Source organism: Monodon monoceros, unplaced genomic scaffold (assembly GCF_005190385.1).
Source record: "Monodon monoceros isolate NGI ecotype Baffin Bay Population unplaced genomic scaffold, NGI_Narwhal_1 Super_Scaffold_13, whole genome shotgun sequence".
In the NCBI taxonomy this organism is placed as follows: domain Eukaryota; kingdom Metazoa; phylum Chordata; class Mammalia; order Artiodactyla; family Monodontidae; genus Monodon; species Monodon monoceros.
Genome location: NW_021703769.1, coordinates 29,540,489 through 29,561,321, shown reverse-complemented (window position 1 = coordinate 29,561,321; position 20,833 = coordinate 29,540,489). Strand labels below are relative to the sequence as shown.

The 20,833-nt window shown below is 38.0% G+C and overlaps 1 protein-coding gene across 7 annotated transcripts in view; it reads left to right on the top strand.

The window, feature by feature from the left end:
* CUNH20orf194 (chromosome unknown C20orf194 homolog) overlaps positions 1-20,833 on the top strand; it is a 148,039-nt gene that overhangs the window by 8,423 nt on the left and 118,783 nt on the right. For all 7 annotated transcript variants that reach the window (XR_003793098.1, XR_003793099.1, XR_003793100.1 and 4 more), the window contains exon 2: positions 17,281-17,360. Coding sequence is in view for 1 of the 7 variants with exons in the window: in XM_029220249.1 (XP_029076082.1) it covers positions 17,281-17,360 (80 nt within the window). In the remaining 6 variants the exon portion in view is untranslated. The remainder of the gene's footprint in view (positions 1-17,280; positions 17,361-20,833) is intronic.

The following is a 20,833-nucleotide window of genomic DNA, read 5'->3' as shown; positions in this document are numbered from 1 at the left end:
ATAGATAGATAGATAGATAGATAGATAGATAGATAGATAGATAGATAAATTTTATTTAAGTAAATAAAAAATGTATCAAAATTTGTGAATTTTTGTGTAGCCACTTTAATATTGAAGATGGAAGAAAAACAACATTTTCAGCATATTATGCTTTATTATTTCAAGAAAGGTGGAAATGCAACTGAAACGCAAAAAAAGATTGTGCAGTGTATGGAGAAGGTGCTGTGACTGATCAAATGTGTCAAAAGTGGTTTGTGAAGTTTCCTGCTGGAGATTTCTCGCTGGACAATGCTCCACAGTAGCAATCAATAGCAATCAAGTCAAGACTTTAATTGAGAACAGTCGACATCATACCACGCAGGAGATAGCTGACATACTCAAAATATCCAAATCAAGCGTTGAAAATCATTTGCACCAGCTTGGTTATGTTCGTCACTTTGATTGGGTTCCACACAAGTTAAGTGAAAAAAATCTTCTTGACTGTATTTCTGCATGCGATTCTCTACTTAAACGTAACGAAAACATTCTGTTTTTAAAACAAATTGTGACGGGCGATGAAAAGTGGATACTGTACAATAATGTGGAATGGAAGGGATCGTGGGGCAAGCGAAATGAACCACCATCAGCCATACCAAAGGCCGGTCTTCATCCAAAGAAGTGATGTTGTGTATAAGGTGGGGTTGGAAGGGAGTCCTCTATTACGAGCTCCTTTTAGAAAACGGAACGATTAATTCCAACAAGTACTGCTCCCAGTTAGACCAGCTGAAAGCAGCACTCGACAAAAAGCGTCCGGAATTAGTCAACAGAAAATGCATAATCTTCCATCAGGATAACGCAAGACCTCATGTTTCTTTGATGACCAGGCAAAAACTGTTACAGCTTGGGTGGGAATTTTTGATTCATCCACCGTATTCACCAGACATTGCACCTTCAGGTTTCCATTTATTTTGGTCTTTACAAAATTCTCTTAATGGAAAAAATTTCAGTTCCCTGGAAGACTGTAAAAGACACCGGGAACCTTTGCTCAAAAAGTTTTGGGAAGATGGAATTATGAAGTTGCCTGAAAAATGACAGAAGGTAGTGGAACAAAACGGTGACTATGTTGTTCAATAAAGTTCTTGGCGAAAATGAAAAATGTGTCTTTTATTTTTACTTAAAAACCGAAGGCACTTTTTGGCCAACCCATTATTAGTTAAAAAAAAAAAAGGGGGAGAATGGATATGGATTAGGCACCTGTTTGTCCCTACCACAGAGAGGTAGCTGTGTGGAATGAAAGTTATATTGCTTAGGATTACTAATGGCTGTGATGAGCTACATGAAAATGCTGGGAGAAAATTCAAGTCATGGAATAGTTAAATGATGCCAACACATTTTCAGTCGTGTGTGTGTGTGTGTGTGTGTGTGTGTGTGTGGTGTGTATCCCTTCAGTTTGAGTCACTTTATGGTCACTGGTTAACCATGCTGGTCATGATAGCAGTAATGTTGCCTTTGCTTTTTACATTGCAAGTTGTTGCTCCAGAAAGGACATCAGTGGGAAAGGACATTTATTGACTTGAGACACATCCTGCCTTCTTGGCTTTCTTCCAAGTCTGTTTTATGGAGGGAATAAATAGTTGCCACTTTAATGCAGGGCCAACTTTCTTAAGCCCTTAAACCCTTTTCTTAGCAGTCCTGCCGTAGCTTCTTGTAATCAGTACCTGAAGTCTGAATTAATGCTGATATGATAATATGTTGTATTACTCCTGCTGTTGATTTTCCCCCCAATATTTTATTATGAAAACTGTTTGGAAGTACAGAAAAGTTGAAAGAATTGTTCAGTGGACATTCATGTATATTCATACCTAGATTCTCTGCTTAATGTATTTGCTCTGTTTGCCTTATCATATAGTCATCCTGCTATCCATCCAGCAATCCATCCTATGTTTTAATGCTTTTCAAAGTAAGTTACAGACATTGGTATGCTTCAACCCTAAACATTTCCTGGGTTTGATTTCATAATAGGAAGAATGCTCCCTATTTCAAGTGACAGAAACCCAACTCAAAAGATTAAAGTAAAAAAGGGAGTGAATGTATTGGCTTACTTGGCTGGAAGGAATAGTGGGGAGATAGACTTGTAGGAAGACCTGTAAGAACTAGGGCCTCAGGAACTGGAACCAAGACTCTGCTATCAAAATAGTTGCCTCTATCCATAATAACCTGAAATCCACATTCTTCCTGCACTGTGACCCTAGAGGCCATTTCTCTTCTACCTCTAAAATAGGAAATCCCTGGAAAGGACTCCAGCTGACCTAGCTTGCTTCTGGGTGAGTCACGATTGGATGCTGTGGCAGAGAAGGGGCACAGTGTATGTTACCAAGGGAAATGAAAATGGAAAGCATGCTAAGTGAAGTATATACCTCAGAAAGCTTTCCATTTGTTCTCTCATGCTGGCATAATGCTGGTGTTTGACTAGGAGAGTACAAAGGAGAACTACAAATGCAAAAGTCCTAAATAAAATAATATTACAGCCAGCCCTTCATATCCACAGGTTCTTCAAACATGGATTCAACCACCCCAATCAAAAATATATTTTTTGGGCTTCCCTGGTGGCGCAGTGGTTAAGAATCCGCCTGCCAATGCAGGGGACACGGGTTCGAGCCCTGGTCCAGGAAGATCCCACATGCCGCGGAGCGACTAAGCCCGTGCGCCACAGCTACTGAGCCTGCGCTCTAGAGACCATGAGCCACAACTACTAAGCCCACGTGCCACAACTACTGAAGCCCGCACACGTAGAGCCCATGCTCCACAACGGGAGAGGCCACCGCAATGAGAAGCCCTCGCACCACAACAAAGGGTAGCCCCCATTCGCCGCAACTAGAGAAAGCCCAGGCACAGCAACAGAGACCCAATGCAGCCATAAATAAATAAATAAATAAATAAATGGGGAAAAAATATATATATTTTTAATTTGAGAAAGTTCCAAAAAGCCAAACTTGAATTTGCTGCACACAAGCAACTATTTATATAGCATTTACACTGTATTTACAACTGTTCACTTAGCACTTATATTAGGTATAAGTAATCTAGAGATGATTTTTTTTTTAATTTTTGGCTGCACTGTGTGGCATGTAGGATCTTAGTTCCCTGACCAGGGATCGAACCCATGCCCCATGCATTGGAAGCCAGAGTCTTAACCACTGGACTGCCAGGGAGGTCCCTAGAGATGATTTAAAGTGTACCGGAGGATGTGCATAGGTTATATGCAAATACTATGCCATTTTATGTAAGGGACTTGAGCATCTGCATATTTTGGTATCTGAGGGGGTCCTGGAACCAATCCTCCATGGATAACAAGGGACAACTGTATAACAATGAAAATTCTAACCACACATGGTTTAGAAGTTATGGGGAAACAGGTACTCTGGTATATTGTAGGTGAACGTTTTAAGAAGACAATTTGGCAAGATCTATCAAAGTTTTAAATGCAGATAGCTCTTAACCTGGCAATGCTAGTCTCTACCTTGCATAAACTTTAGTACTTGTGCCAAAGATGGCTATATAAGGTTGTTCAATGAAGCATTGTTTGCTATTTGCAAAAATAATAAAAATCCTGAATGTTCAATTATAGTGTCTGGTTAAATAAAAACAAAAGAACATAGTACAACAGTTTTAAAAATGAGGTTGTGTTCTATTTACTAGCTTGGAAAGATCTTAAGGTACAATGTTAAGTGAAAACACGTTGCAGAGCAGTTACATATGTCGTTATTATGATTTTATGTAAAACAACTCTCTCCCCAAAAAACTCACCCAAACTATGTATTACTGAGAGATTCACATCACATTGTTCACAGCAGTTTTATAAGATAAAGTGATTCAGATTGGTATGAGGATTCACTTTGTAAAACATTCAAAGCACAAAGCATATAGAATATAAGGAGGATTATTCATGTTTTAATTGTTTAATTTGAAAATCAAAAAGCATAAATTATGGAGGAAAAACAGGCAGAAATAAAATTTTCAAATTTTCTCCTTCATTTCCAGGGAACCAGGATAATGAAACACAAACAAACAAGAAAATATATCTGGCTGTGTATACAGTAATTGTTACAAAAGCAGTGAGCAGTGAATTAACTATTATATATAAAATGGAAGATGGGGAGAACAGAGATGATTGTTTAGAATTCAGAAATATGGTATCTGAGGCTAACTTTATTGTCAGGAAATCAGTGAGATATATCAGGAGAAGTTCAGAGTCAGGGTGCCTGGTCATTCAGGTCCTGGGGCTGTTAATCTTTACTCAGCCTTGTGATCTTGGGCAAACTGCTTCTCTTTGGGTCTTGTTTTTGTCTTGTCATCTATAATGTCTAGATTTTGAGCCTGAATCCAAGGAAAGTGAGAAATACAGTATAGTATACAAGCAGCATGTTTGATATAAACAGTATTACTGGGTATATGTTGAGTCTACAGGTATTCTAAAGGAGGAACTTTGTAAAGTCGTGGGTGACCACAGGCCATCTACCCAGGATGTGCCACCTGTGCTCAGGTAGACCTGGAAGCTACAGGGCAGTGCTATTGCTGGGCTTGGTGTGTGTTTGAAAGTTTCTATTGAAAAAAAGGAAAAAAAGAGTGGGTGGTTACACGACAAACTCATAGTGGTGACCTCCGGGGGTGGGGAACAGTGAAGACTTTAGTTTTATATGTGATATTCCATTTTTTTAAATAAAAAAGGATGATAAATTAATATTTTACATAAATCAAAAAGGCACTAACATAGGTTAATTCTAGGTGCTGTAAATATGAGTGATTGTGGTTTTCTTTATACTTACCAGGTGTTTTTTTGGTTTTTGTTTTTTTTTCGGTACACGGGCCTCTCACTGTTGTGGCCTCTTCCGTTGCGGAGCACAGGCTCAGGACGCACAGGCTCAGTGGCCATGGCTCAGGGCCTAGCCGCTCCGTGGCATGTGGGATCTTCCCAGACCGGGGCACGAACCCACGTCCCTGCCTCAGCAGGCAGACTCTAAACCACTGCGCCACCAGGGAAGCCCTACCAGATGTTTTTTAATAGGTAAATACTTCAGTAAGTGAAAAGTTTAATGGTTCAGTGACAAATAATAGGCTATATTCTGGTTAAAAACTAAATTTGGGAAGGAAGAAAATATTCAAAGGAAAAAAACTAAATTTAGTTCTACCCATTAGACAAGAAAATACTATGATAATGTTTTACTCTGGGAAGAGGAAGGTCTTTCTACATTTTATATGCTTTCACTTTGTTTTACTTTTCCCTTTATTTATTTCCCAAAACAGTTGCAGGGAAAAAATCCTCTTTTTGCTCCTGTCTTCAGTATTGTCTTGGCTTCCCACCGCAGTAGTTGGGGAGCTGTTTGTTTCCTGGTCACATGACCTGTTAATGCTTTTTGTCACTGGCTGATTCTAAGTTTGAAAGCCCAAGAGCTCTTGGTAAACTTGGTAGTCAGCTAGGGTTGCGCCATGGACCAAAGGACCAACTTAATGAAATATTTGTCATGTAGAGAATGATTGAAAACTGAATCTTATATTAAACATGAGAAAGTGGGGAGGGACAGGCAACCATTTCCCAGGGAAAGAAGTTTTCTTACTTTAATCTTAGTCATCTTGCAGCTTAAATTCTGCTACTTCCAAACCCTGAGTTACTCCACATCTCCTTACCTCCAGCTCCAAATTTTTATTATGAAAATGAACAATACAGAAAAGATGAAAACATAGTACAGTGAATACTCTATGCCCATCGCTTAGATTCACCAATTTTAACTTTTTACCTTATGTGCATTCTTTACTTTTTCTTTTCTTTTCATTCTTCTTTTCTGTTAAACGTTTTTCAATTTGCAGATATAATGACACTTTGCTCCTGAGTACTGCCTCATGCATCTGCTAAGAAAAAGGACATTCTACTTTGTAACCACCATAATATTATCTCAGCTAAGAAAATTAATAGTCAATTTGAATATGCCCTGGATAATAGATAATAATATTATAATAATATATAATTATTACCTATTATACAAGGCATATTCAAATTTCCTCAGATGTCTCATAGATGTTTCCCTGGGTTTTTGTTTGTTTGTTTAAATCGAATTAAGGTTCATAAATTGCGTCTTATTATTCTTTAATCTCTTTTACATAAGAAGAGTTCTCCCTCTCTTCTTTCTGTTTTACATCACATTGGCTTTTAACTTAAAATTTAACTTAAAATTTTTTTAATTATGGTAAAATACACATGAAATTTACCATCTTAACTGTTTTAAGTGTACAATTTAGTAGTATTAAGTACATTCACATTGTTGTGCTACATTCACCAGTATCTATCCACAGAATTCTTCATCTTGCAAAACTGAAACTCTGGTACCTCTTAAAGAGTAACTCCCCACTTGTTCCCTCTGGCCCGTGGCAACCATCTTTCTACTTTCTGTCTTTGTGAATTTGGCTGTTGTAGGTACCTCATAAAAATGGAATCATATAATATTTGTCCTTTTGTGACTGGCTTATTTCACTTATTATAATGTCCTTAAAGTTCATCCATGTTTTAGCATATGTCAGAATTTCTGTCCTTTTTTAAGATTGAATGGTATTCCATTGTATTATGTATATACCACAGTTTATCTGTGTCCATAGACATATGGGTTGCTTCTACCTTTTGACTATTGCAAATAATGCTGCTATGAACTTGGGCGTACAGATATCTCTTTGAGTCTTGCTTTCATTTCTTTGGGGTGTATACCCAGAAGTGGAATTGCTGGATCATATGGTAATTCTGTGTTTAATTTTCTGAGGATCACTGTGCTGTTTTCCACAGCAACTGCAATATTTTACATTCTCACCAACGGTGCACAAAGTTTCTGATTTCTCCTCATCCTTGCTAAACTTTATATTTTCTGCTTTTTTGATAGTAGCCATGTTAATTTGCATGGCAGTAATACCTCGTTGTGGTTTTGCTTTGCATTTCCCTGATGATTAGTGATATTGAGCATCTTTTATCTTTTCATGTGCTTATTGGCCATTTATGTATCTTCTCTGGAGAAATGTCTATTCATGTTCTCTGCCCATTTTGAATTGTTTGTTGTTGTTGAGTTATAGAGGTTCTTTATGTATTCTGGATATTAGCCTCTTAATAGATATATGATTTGCATATATTTTCTCTCATTCTGTGGGTTGTCTTTTCACTCTGTTAATTGTGTCCTTTAATGAACATAAGTTTTCAATTTTGATAAAGTCTAATTTATGTATCTTTCCATTTGTCATCTGTGCTTTTGGTGTCATTGGAAAATGACAGAAAATCATTGCCAACTCTAATGTCATGAAGCTTTTCCCATATGTTTTCTTCTAAAAATTTTATAGTTTTAGGTTTACATTTAGGTCTTTATTCTGAGTTAAATTTTGTATATGGTGTAAAGTCAGAGTTTGAATCCTTTTTTTTTTTTTTTTTAATTTGCATGTGACTATACAGTTTTCCCAAAACCATTTGTTGAAAAAAACTCTCCTTTCTCAATCCTGGTACCCTTGTCAAAAATCATTTGACCATGAGCACATTATAGTAAGTGAAATAAGCCAGTCACAAAAAGAGTTTATTACTGGGCTCTCTATTCTATTCCATTGTTCTATAATCAGTGGTCCCCAGCCTTTTTGGCACCACGGACAGGTTTCGTGGAAGACAGTTTTTCCACGGACCAGGTGTGGGGGGGATGGTTCAGGGGGTAATTAATGTGAGTGATGGGGAGCTGCAGATGACGCTTTGCTCGCTCGCCCGCCGCTCACCTCCTGCTGTGTGGTTGGGTTCCTAACAGGCCGCGGACCCTTACCGGTCCACAGCCCGGGGATTGGGGACCCCTGTTCTATATGTCTATCTTTATGCCAGTACCAAACTGTTATGGTTAGCTTTGTAATAACTTTTGAAATCAGGAAGTGTTTCCTCCAGCTTTATCCTTCTTTTTCAATATTGTTTTGTCTATTCTGGGTTCCTTGAAATTACTATGAATTTTAGGATGGATTTTTCTGTTTCTTCAAAAAAGGTTTCTGGAGTGGAGGGGAGGGATAAATTGGAAAATTGGGATTGACACATATACACTACTATATATAAAATAGATAACTAATAAGGACCTACTGTATAGCACAGGGAACTCTACTCAATACTTTGTAATGGCCTATAAGGGAAAAGAATCTAATAAAAAGAGTGGATATGTGTATTTGTATAACAGATTCACTTTGCTGTACACCTGAAACTAACACAACATTGTAAATCAATTATGACCCAATAAAAATTTTTATATATATATATATATATATATATATATAAAACTATATATATAAGTTCCTGGAATTGTGATGGAGATTATATTGAATCTGTAGATTGTTTTGTATAGCATTGATAGCTTAACAGTATTAAGTCTTCCAATGCATGAACATGAATGTATTTCCATTATTGGTGTCTTCTTTAATTTACTTCAGAAGTCTGTGAATGATTCAGTTTCTCTGAATCCTCACCAGCATTTCAATATCGTCACCATTTGTTATGGATATTTTAGCTTTTCTAATAGATGTGTAGTAATACATCATTGTGGTTTTAACTTGGATTTCCCTAATGGATAATGATGTTGAACATGTTTTCATGTGCTTATGTGCCATCTCTGTATCCTTTTTGAGAAAATGTTTTTTCATGCCTTTGGCCTGTTTTCTAATTGGATTGTTTTTTTACTGTTGAGTTTGGAGAGTTTCTTCTGTATTCTGCTTGGTTAGGTAAGTGATTTGCAAATATGTTCTCCCAGTCTGTAGCTTGTCTTTTCATTCTCCCAACAGGTTCTTTCACAAAGCAAAGTTTAAAATTTTGATGAAGTCTAATTTATCAAATTTTTAATGGATCATACTTTTGGTATCAAGCCTAAGAACTTCATTAAATCCTAAGCCCTGAATATTTATTCTTTTTTCTTCTAAAGATTTTATAGTTTTACATTAAAAATTTTAAATCTATGATCTATCTTAATTATTGTGAAAGTTATAAAGTTTAGGTTGAGGTTCATGTTTTTGTCTATGGATATGCAGTTGTTTCAGCACCATTTATTGAAGAGACTATTTTTCCTCTATTGAATCACTTTCCACCCTTTGTCAAATATTAATTGGCTATATTTTTGTGGGCCTATTTCTGGCTATTTTGTTCCATTCCATTGATCTATGTGTCTGTCTCTCAGCCAGAACCACAGTCTTGATTACTTTAGCTATATAATAAGTTTTTTTAATTTTTTTGAATTTTATTTTATTTTTTTATATAGCAGGTTCTTATTAGTTACCTGTTTTATACGTGTTAGTGTATATATGTCAATCCCAATCATCCCAATTCATCCCACCACCCCCACCACCCTGCTTTTCCCCCTTGGTGTCCATACTTTCGTCCTCTACCTCTCTGTCTCTGTTTCTGCCTTGCAGACTGGTTCATCTGTACCATTTTTCTAGATTCCACATATATGCGTTAATATAAAATATTTGTTTTTCTCTTTTTGACTTGCTTCACTCTGTATGACAGTCTATAGGTCCATCCAAGTCTCTGCAAATGACCCAGTTTCATTCATTTTATGGCTGAGTAATATTCCATTGCATATATGTACCACATTTTCTTTATCCATTTATCTGTCTATGGGCATTTAGTTTGCTTCCATGACCTGGCTTTGTAAATAGTGCTGCAGTGAACATTGAGGTGCATGTGTCTTTTTGAATTATGGTTTTCTCTGGGTATATGCCCAGTAGTGGGATTGCTGGGTCTTATGGTAATTCTATTTTTAGTTTTTTAAGGAATGTCCATACTGTTCTCCATAGTAGCTGTATCAATTTACATTCCCACCAACAGTGCAAGGGAGTTCCCTTTTCTCCACACCCTCTCCAGCCTTTGTTGTTTGTAGATTTTCTGATGATGCCCATTCTAACCGGTGTGAGGTGATACCTCATTGTCTTTTTTTTTTTTTTTTTAAGATTTTGTTTTTGTTTTTTTGATGTGGACCGTTTTTAGTCTTTGTTGAATTTGTTACAATATTGCTTCAGTTTTTATGTTTTTGGTTTTTTGCCTGTGAGGCATGTAGGATCTTAGTCTCCCGGCCAGGGATTGAACCCACATCCCCTGCGTTGGAAGGCGAAGTCTTAACCACTGGACCGCCAGGGAAGTCCCCTCTTTGTAGTTTTGATTTGCATTTCTCTAATAGTGATGTTGAGCAGCTTTTCATGTGCCTCTTGGCCATCTGTATGTCTTCTTTGGAGAAATGTCTATTTAGGTCTTCTGCCCGTTTTTTGATTAGGTTGTTTGTTTTTTTATTATTGAGCTGCATGAGCTTATATATATTTTGGAGATTAATCCTTTGTCCGTTGATTCATTTGCAAATATTTTCTCCCATTCTGAGGGTTGTCTTTTTGTCTTGTTTATACTTTTCTTTGCTGTGCAAAAGCTTCTAAATTTCATTAGGTCCCATTTGTTTATTTTTGGTTTTATTTCCATTATTCTAGGAGGTGGGTCAAAAAAGATCTTGCTGTGATTTATGTCAAAGAGTGTTCTTCCTATGTTTTTCTCTAAGAGTTCTATAGTGTTCGGTCTTATATTGAGGTCTTTAATCCATTTTGAGATTATTTTTGTGTATGGTGTTAGGGAGTGTTCTAATTTCATTCTTTTACATGTGGCTGTCCAGTTTTCCCAGCACCACTTTTAGAAGAGACTGTCTTTTCTCCATTGTATATCCTTGCCCTCCTTTGTCATAGATTACTTGCGTGGGTTTATCTCTGGGCTTTCTGTTCTGTTCCATTGATCTATATTTCTGTTTTTGTGCCAGTACCATATTGTCTTGATTAGTGTAGCTTTGTAGTGTAGTCTGAAGTCAGGGAGTCTGATTCCTCCAGCTCCTTTTTTTTCCCTCAAGATTGCTTTGGTTATTCGGGGTGGCATCTTTAGGATTTTCTATATATAGTTTCATGTCACCTGCAAACAGTGACAGTTTTACTTCTTCTTTTCCAATTTGTATACCTTTTGTTTCTTTTTCTTCTCTGATTGCTGTGGCTAGGACTTCTGAAACTATGTTGAATAATAGTGGCAAGAGTGGACATCCTTGTCTTGTTCCTGATCTTAGATGAAATGCTTTCAGTTTTTCACCACTGAGAATGATGTTTGCTGTGGGTTTGTCGTATGTGGCCTTTATTATGTTGAGGTAGGTTCTCTCTATTCCCACTTTCTGGAGAGGTATTATCATGAATGGGTGTTGAGTTTTGTCAAAAACTTTTTCTGCATGTGTTGAGATGATCATATGGTTTTTCTTCTTCAATTTGTTAATATGGTGTATCACATTGATTTGTGTATATTGAAGAATCCTTGCATCCCTGCGATAAATCCCACTTGATCATGGTGTATGATCCTTTTAATGTGTTGTTGGATTCTGCTTGTTATTATTTTTTTGAGGATTTTTGCATCTATATTCATCAGTAGTCTTGGTCTGTAATTTTCTTTTTTTGTACTATCTGTCTGGTTTTGGTATCAGGGTGATGCTGGCCTCATAGAATGAGTTTGGGAGTGTTCCTTCCTCTGCAGTTTTTTGAAAGAATTTGAGAAGCTCTTCTCTAAATGTTTGATAGAATTCACCTGTGAAGCCATCTGGTCCTGGACTTTTGTTTGTTGGAAGAATTTTAATCACAGTTTCAACTTCATTACTTGTGATTGTTCTGTTCTTATTTTCTATGTCTTCCTGGTTCAGTCTTGGAAGGTTATACCTTTCTGAGAATTTGTCCGTTTCTTCCAGGTTTTCCATTTTATTGGCATAGAGTTTCTTGTAGTAGTCTCTTATGATGCTTTGTATTTCTGTGGTGTCCATTGTAATTTCTCCTTTTTCATTTCTAATTTTACTGATTTGAGTCCTCTCCCTTTTTTTCTTGATGAGTCTGGTTAAAGATTTATCAATTTTGTTTATCTTCTCAAAGAACCAGCTTTTAGTTTTATTGATCTTTGCTATTGTTTTCTTTCTTTCTATTTCATTTATTTCTGCTCTGATCTTTATGAATTCTTTCCTTCTGCTAACTTTGGGTTTTGTTTGTTCTTCTTTCTCTAGTTCCTTTAGGTGTAAGGTTAGATTGTTTATTTGAGATTTTTCTTGTTTCTTGAGGTAGGCTTGTATAGCTATAAACTTCACTCTTAGAACTGCTTTTGCTGCATCCCATAGGTTTTGGATCGTCGTGTTTTCATTGTCATTTGTCTCTAGGTATTTTTTGATTTCCTGTTTGATTTCTTCAGTGATCTCTTGGTGATTTAGTAACTTATTGTTTAGCCTCCATGTGTTTGCATTTTTTACGTTTTTCTCCCTGTAATTCATTTCTAATCTCATAGTGTTGTGGTCAGAAAAGATGCTTGATATGATTGCAATTTTCTTAAATTTAGTGAGGCTTGATTTGTGACCCAAGATGTAATCTATCTTGGAGAATGTTCCGTGCACACTTGAGAAGAAAGTGTAATCTGCTGGTTTTGGATGGAATGTCCTATAAATATCAATTAAGTCTATCTGGTCTATTGTGTCATTTAAAGCTTCTGTTTCCTTATTTATTTTCATTTTGTATGATCTGTCCATTGGTGTAAGTGAGGTGTTAAAAGTCCCCCACTATTATTGTGTTTCTGTCGATTTCCTCTTTTATAGCTGTTAGTAGCATTTGCCATACGTATTGAGGTGCTCCTATGTTGAGGGCATATATATTTATAATTGTTATACATTCTTCTTGGATTGATCCCTTGATCAGTATGTAGTGTGCTTCTTTGTCTTTTGTAACATTCTTTATTTTAAAGTCTATTTTATCTGATATGAGTATTGCTACTCCAGCTTTCTTTTGATTTTTTTCTTTCTTTTTCCATCCCCTCACTTTCAGTCTGTATGTGTCCTTAGGTCTGAAGTGGGTTACTTTTAGACAGCATATATATGGGTCTTGTTTTTATATCCATTCAGCAAGCTTGTGTCTTTTGGCTGGAGCATTTAATCCATTCACCTTTAAGGTATTATCAGTATGTATGTTCCTGTTACCATTTTCTTAATTGTTTTTTTTCGTTTGTTTGTTTTGTTTTTTTTGTGGTACGCGGGCCTCTCACTGTCATGGCCTCTCCCTTTGTGGAGCATAGGCTCCGGACGCGCAGGCTCAGCAGCCATGGCCCACGGGCCCAGCCGCTCCGCGGCATGTGGGATCTTCCCAGACCAGGGCACGAACCCGTGTCCCCTGCATCGGCAGGCGGACTCTCAACCACTGCGCCACTAGGGAAGCCCTTGGGTTTGTTTTTGTAGGTCCTTTTCTTCTCTTGTGTTTCCCACTTAGAGAAGTTCCTTTAGCATTTGTTGTAGAGCTGGTTTGGTGGTGCTGAATTCTCTTAGCTTTTCTTGTCTGTAAATCTTTTGATTTCTCCATCGAAGCTGAATGAGATCCTTTCTGGGTAGAGTAATCTTGGTTGTAGGTTCTTCCCTTTCATCACTTTAAATACATCGTGCCACTGCCTTCTGGCTTGTAGAATTTCTGCTGAGAAATCAGCTGTTAACCTTATGGGAGTTCCCTTGTATGTTATTTGTTGTTTTTCCCTTGTTGCTTTTAATAATTTTTCTTTGTCTTTAATTTTTGCCAATTTGGTTACTATGTGTCTCGGTGTGTTTCTCCTTGGGTTTAGCCTGCCTGGGACTCTCTGCGCTTCCTGGACTTGGGTGGCTATTTCCTTTCCCGTGTTAGGGAAGTTTTCGACTATAATCTCTTCAGATATTTTCTTGGGTCCTTTCTGTTTTCCTTCTGGGACCCCTATAATGTGTATGTTGGTGCGTTTAATGTTGTCCCAGAGGTCTCTTAGGCTGTCTTCATTTCTTTTCATTCTTTTTTCTTTATTCTGTTCTGCAGCAGTGAATTCCACCATTCTGTCTTCCAGGTCGCTCATCCTTTCTTCTCCCTCAGTTATTTTGCTATTGATTCCTTCTAGTGTATTTTTCGTTTCAGTTATTGTATTGTTCACCTCTGTTTGTTTGTTCTTTAATTCTTCTAGGTGTTTTTTTCTTTCATTCTTCTAGGTCTTTGTTAAACACTTCTTGCACCTTCTCAATCTTTGCCTCCATTCTTTTTCAAGGTCCTGGATCATCTTCACTGTTATTATTCTGAATTCTTTTTCTGGAAGGTTGCCTGTCTCCACTTCATTTAGTTGTGTTCCTGGGGTTTTATCTTGTTCCTTCATCTGGTACCTAGCCCTCTGCCTTTTCGTTTTGTCTGTCTTTCTGTGAATGTGGTTTTTGTTCCACAGGCTGCAGGATTGTAGTTTTTCTTGCTTCTGTTGTCTGCCTTCTGGTAGATGAGGCTATCTAAGAGGCTTGTGCAAGCTTCCTGATGGGAGGGACTGGTGGTGGGTAGAGCTGGGTGTTGCTCTGGTGGGCAGAGCTCAGTAAAACTTCCATCTGTTTGTCTGCTGATGGGTGGGGCTGGGTTCCCTCCCTGTTGGTTGTTTGGCCTGAGGCGGCCGAGCACTGGAGACTACAGGCTCTTTGGTGGGACTAATGTTAGATTCCGGTGGGGGGGGGGGGCTCATGCCAAGGAGTACTTCCCAGAACTTCTGCTGCCAGTGTCCTTGTCCCACCAGTGAGCCACAGCCATCCCCCACCTCTTCAGGAGACCCTCCAAGAATAGCAGGTGGGTCTGGTTCAGCCTCCTATGGGGTCACTGCTCCTTCCCCCTGAGCCCTGACACACACACTACTTTGTATGTGCCCTTCAAGAGTGGAGTCTCTGTTTCCCCCAGTCCTGTCAGTATCCTGCAAACAAATCCCGTTAGCCGTCAAAATCTGAATCTCTGGGAATTCCTCCTTCCTTTGCCAGACCCCCAGGTTGGGAAGCCTGACGTGGTGCTCAGAAACTTCATTCAAGTGAGTGGACTTCTGTGGTATAATTGTTCTCCAGCTTGTGAGTCACCCACCCAGCAGTTATGGGATTTGATTTTATTGTGATTGTGCCCCTCCTACTGTCTCATTATGGCTTCTCCTTTGTCTTTGGTTTGGGGGTATCTTTTTTGGTGAGTTCAAGTGTCTTCCTGTCGATGACTGTTCAGCAGTTAGTTGTGATTCCAGTGCTCTCGCAAGATGGAGTGAGTGCACATCCTTTTACTCCACCATCTTGAACCTGCCTCTCTAATAAGTCTTGACATGAGGTAGAGTAATTCCTCCCACTTTATTCATTTTCAGAAAAGTTTTAGCTATTTTAGAATGTTCCTTTGCCATTCCATGTAAGTTTTAGAGTAATCTTTTCTGTATCTACAAAAAATCTTGCTGCGATTATGATAGGAATTGTGTTAAACTTGTACATTAATTTAAGGAGAATTGACATCTATATTATGTTGAGTCTTCCAGTCCGTAAATACAATATGTCTCTCCACTTACTTATATCTTTTTTGGTTTCCTTTATCAGTGTTTTGTAGTTTTTAGCTTGTAAGCCCTGTGCATGTTTTGTTAGATTTATATTTAAATGATACTGTATTTTTAATTTTGGTTTCTGTGTGTTCATTTATACAGTTGGTTTTTATATGTTGATCTTGTGACTTTGTTGAATTCACTTATTAGTTCTCAGATTTTGTTTTTTGTAGATTCTGTGAGATTCCCTGCATAGGTCATTATGTCATCTGCAAATAGCAATCGTTTTATGTCTTCCTTTTCTATCTTTATGCCTTTTATTTCCTTTTTTTTTTTGCCTTATCGCATTGGCTAGAACTTCCAGTATTATGTTGAATCGGAATAATGAGAGCAGACATATTTTTCTTGTTCCTCATTTAGTTCTTTCACCATTAAGTATATTCCAAACATTGCTTTGGAGGTTTTTTTGTAGATGTTCTTTATCAAGTTGAGGAAACTCTATTTCTAGTTTTCTAAGTGTTTTTATTATGAATGGGTGTTGAATTCTGTTAGATGATTTTTCTGCATCAATTATATGGTTGTGTGATTTTTTTTTTCTTCTTTAGCCTGTTAGATGATGGATTATATTGATTGATTTACCAGTAGTGAAACAGCCTTGCATCCATCTTGGTCATGGTGTACAATTCTTTTTGTATGTTTTTGATAATTCTATTTGCTAATTCTATTTGCTAATATTCTATTGCTAATATTTTATTGAGGATTTTTATATCTATATTCATGGTAGATATTGATCTGTAGGTTTCTATTTTTTGGTGCTATCTTTGGTTTCTGTGTTAGGTGGAAGATTGTGAACATCTTGAGGGAAGACAGTGATAATGACCACTAAGTCATGGACTTGGGGTATGGGAACATCAGAAAGAATCCAGGCGGGGAAAGAGAATCCAAGGAAGGGAAGTGGTGTTGTTTGGCTGGATACGCTATTGCTTGGGTAAGTGTAGGGCAGTGTACCGGAACAGAGGGGTGAGGATGAAATCTGATTGTTATGGATGGAACAGTTACTGTAGTTGGTTTATGGAGGATCTTAGATAATAATGATGTGGTAGGGCTGGGAATATGTTGACTGTAGGGAAAAAAATTAATATAGGAGTGTTAGGGAATGAATACTGGAGACAGATCTTGGACCTGAAGGTGATGTGGACAGACCTTATGGAAAGATCAGTCTCAAGCAGGAAAGTGACCAGCTGTCTCGGACTTCTGGGAAGGAGGAGGGATTGATATGGAAAGCACGGGGTCCTTAGAAGTGATATTAACGTCTGGTCGTGTCTCTCCTTATGCTTTGTTTGGGAGGAAGGGCATATGCCTAAAACCAATGGAATCAGAGATCTGCACAGAAATGGGAGCAAGTACCATCTACTGACACTCTCTGTGGGGGTAGTTATGATGATACATCAGAGCTTCCTTTAGGTCCTTAGGCCAGTTTTTAGTTTTTATCTGTTTGTTTTTTGTTTCGTTTTTAACAGACCAATGATGACCACAGTTAAGACAGGTAAGTGTAGAAACTCTTCTTTGATTAAACTTCAAAATTGAGAAGTCATTGGACGTCCTTCTGGTCAGCTGCTCAGTTCTAGTCCTGTCCAGCATTCATCATGAGAGGGCCTTTGGCTCCATCCTTTGTTGAGCCAGAGAGCCACTGACCATCAGTTTGTAATCAGCAGTTCAGACAGTCTTCAGACCACTTCTGCATAATCTCTTCCAAAAAATAGAAGAAAAAAGAATACTCCCTAATTTCTTGTTATGATTCTGATACCAAAGTCAGATAAGGACTAGTTTCCATCCCTAGCAGCCGTTCCCTTCCTCATGCCTTCATATGCTGGCACTCAGGAAGCTGATTTCTGTTCTTATTGCAGCTGCAGTCGACTCCGCCAGGTTCAGAGCATCCTGACCCAGAGCAGCAAGTCTCAACCCGATGGAATCCTCTGCATCCTAGGTCAGTGCTTTTAACAAGGTGGGACTCAGGGCTGGGACAACTTGGCTTCTGTTCACAGGAAGATATTAATAATAGTATCATCACTGTGAGATAAGCTGTGAGTTAGTATTCTTCTCCCAGCTTTTGTTCCCCTGAGATCTGTTGCTGTTTTAATGAGGTCAGGTGAGATATCAGTGAGATAGGGAGCCTGTACCACAGAGCAGGCACTTTGTACATGTTACCTCATTTCTCCTCACAGCAACCTTACAAGAAGCAGTGTTGTCCCTTTTTTACAGAGGAGGAAACTGAGACTCTGGGAGATCAAACAGACTTGCTCAGGGCCATGGAGTGGCAGAATTCGGCATTTATTTGTTCTTTAACTGTTTTTATTATGAAAACACATCATATAATTTAAAAATTAAGACATTACACAAATAATAATGAACAAAATTTTCTAATCATCCCAGTTACCCAGTCCCACTCCCCAGAGATAATATCAACCATATTTTTTTTAACATAAAAGGAAACATTTTATGTATATTGTTGTTAATCTAATTGAAAATTTTTCACTTGATAAGTATATCTTGGAGATTTTCCTATGTCAGGTCAATCTCCTTCTTTATCTCACTTTCATTTACATTCACAGTATTGAGTCATTAAACTTGCTTAGGTCAGGTTGTTTGTCTGTCAACCACCCAATTTCCTTCCCAGAAGCAAACCACTTTCTTGTTTGTCCTTCCTCAGATAGTCTATGCATAATTTTATTTTTTCACTTAATAGCACTTGCATTTAAACTTACGATAGGCAGTGGGCAGAGTGGTTAAAAACGTGCACTCTGGAGCCAGGCAGGTTTTGGGTTTGAATCTTGGCTTCATCACTCACTTAGCTAAGAGACATAGTTTATGGTGGGCCTAGAATTCCAGTCAAATGCTGAAACAACACTCACTGGATTCTCTTTCCAGCTGCAGCCATCAAGGGTGTGGGGGCTGTCTTTGCCATGAATTTACTTATGAATAAAATCACCTGTTTGTTACTGGACTTACGCTGTTATTTCTGTTAGTTAAGGCTCAACCTAGTAAAAATAGGCAACATAAAATTGATCATGTGGGCTACTTGAATATAGAATACTAAAGGATTGAAAAAAAAGTCTACTTATAAGAATATCACGAGACTATATATATATATATATACATATTTATATATATATTTTCAATGAAAACACAAATGTTGCAGAAATTGGTGTTTGAAGTTGGGTGTGAAGATTGAGGTAAAAACTTAATAAACCTTCAGGACAGGGACTTCCCTGGCGGTCCAATGGTTAAGACTATGTGCTTCTGATGCAGGGGCTGTGGGTTCGATCCCTAGTCAGGGAACTAGGATCCCACATGCTAAGTGGTGCAGCCAAAAAAAACCTTCAGGACAAACAGCTGTATGTGAATGTGAAGCAAGAAATCAATGACGCACTTGTGTGTTTTTAAACAGCTTCTGGGGTTTAGTGAATTCTGCTTTTTTGGGTAATTAGAGTTATCATAGCATCTCATGGTTGGTTGGTTGGTTGGATTAATCTATCCTCTAGCCTCTACAGTATCCTTCTGAGCAACTCTGACTCAACTCCCTCCACTTTGGCATTTTTCATTTAGTTATTAGGATGTAGGAGATGTTCTCACTGAATTTCTGCTAACCTTTTTTTTAAAACAGCTTTATGGTGGTATAATTCATGTATAGTAAACTGCACATATTTAAAGTGTATGATGTGATAAGTTTTGACATATGTGAAATCCCTCTTTTGGGATTTTTCTTATGTTTTTCTCATGCTTAGACTGGGGTTATAGATTTTGGAGTGCAAGACCAATGAAGTAACATGCCATTTTCATCACATATCAAGGATACATACTCACAAGACTTTTCACTGTTTATATTGACTTTGGTCACTTGGCTAAGATAATATTTGTCAGGTTCTGCATTGTAAAGTACTCTCCCCACCCCTCCTTCCATATTGTCCTCTTTGGAAGGAAGTCACTATGAGCCCACACTTAAGGAGCAGGGATTATGCTCCATTGCCTTGAGGAGGGTAGTGTCTACATAAATTATTTGAAATTCTTCTGCATGGGATATTTGTCTCTCCTCCCCCATTTATTTATTTATTCAATCGTTTGTTTGTATGTCTTCATGGAGATTTATTTTATACTTTGAGTTAAAATCCAGTACTACTTCATTTATACCTTAGGTTATAACCTACTACTACTTCAGATTGTTCCAGCCTTGGCCGTTTGGGGCTCTTTCAGTTGGTTCCTACATCCCTCCCTTTGATATATCTCCATAAAAGTTTTAGTTTATTTAGTACTTCTGTACTTTCTGACATTATAAGATGCTTCAGTCTTATTTTGTATATTACCTGCTTCAGTCCTAGAATCAGCTATTTCTCTAAGAAGCCCTGATTTCTTTTATTGGAGAATGGTATTAGAAACCAAGATCTGGGCACTGGGTATGCTCTTTGCTACTGGGATGTCATTGCTTTTAGGCCCTCTCAGCTGACAAAGTAAGGAAATATATGTGTGTACCTTAAGTGGTGTATATATACACATCTGTAAATGTTATATAACTGTCTCTACTGTATTAAGCTAAATGTGAATTCATATTAGTGTTTCTAGCTCTAACCCATTACTACATGGATCATTCTAGCCTCCTTCTCTTGCTTATCTGTAAACTTCCACTCCACCAGTGAGAAACTTGGCACCTACCGTCTACCATCCATTTACTTGTTTAATTCCAGTATGCATGTTTAGCAGTATCAGATTTGTAGCCCAAAATTCCCCCATGGGAAACAACTTTATTAACTAAAGTGGTTACATATAGTATCTTTTACCTTTAATTTTACATGGTCAGTCTTTTTAATGTTAGCATTTTTTGTGGCAGTTTATGTAGCTGGAATCCTTAGAAGAGGACATGCTGCCCAGTCCACTGGTTATTTTTAACTCTGTAGCCCTTTCTACTTCAGGCCTTATGTAGGCCAGGTAATTTCTGCTTTTGAATCTTTTTCATCTCTTTCTTCACTAAAGTGTTGGATGGCATAAAAGAGGGTGTGCTGCTTTGATCTTGCTCAGAAAGAAGTCTTCCCATATTTGAAGTCCCCTGCCACAGGTGGTCTCTAAGCCCCTCTGGTCTGAATGCCCATTACTTTTCACTGGTCTGAATAACAACTGACAGTCCTGTTTCCCAGGCTCCAGCCATATTTCCATTCTTGGAGCTTCTTCTGCCCAGCCCCTTCCTTTTAGCCTCACGTAGCCAGCTGCCTCCTGCCCTTGACATGTCCCTCTTGTCCAGAGTCATAGCTCTGGGCCTTCACAGATATCCAGGAACCAGGTAGTATATGTGCCTGTGGCATTGAAAGGCAGTTGTGAAGGCAGTATTTAATTTCCTTTTTATTAGTCTCTGACCCAGCCCTACTAGACTGTAAGCTTCGTGAAGACCATCTGTAGGCATGTTTACTACAT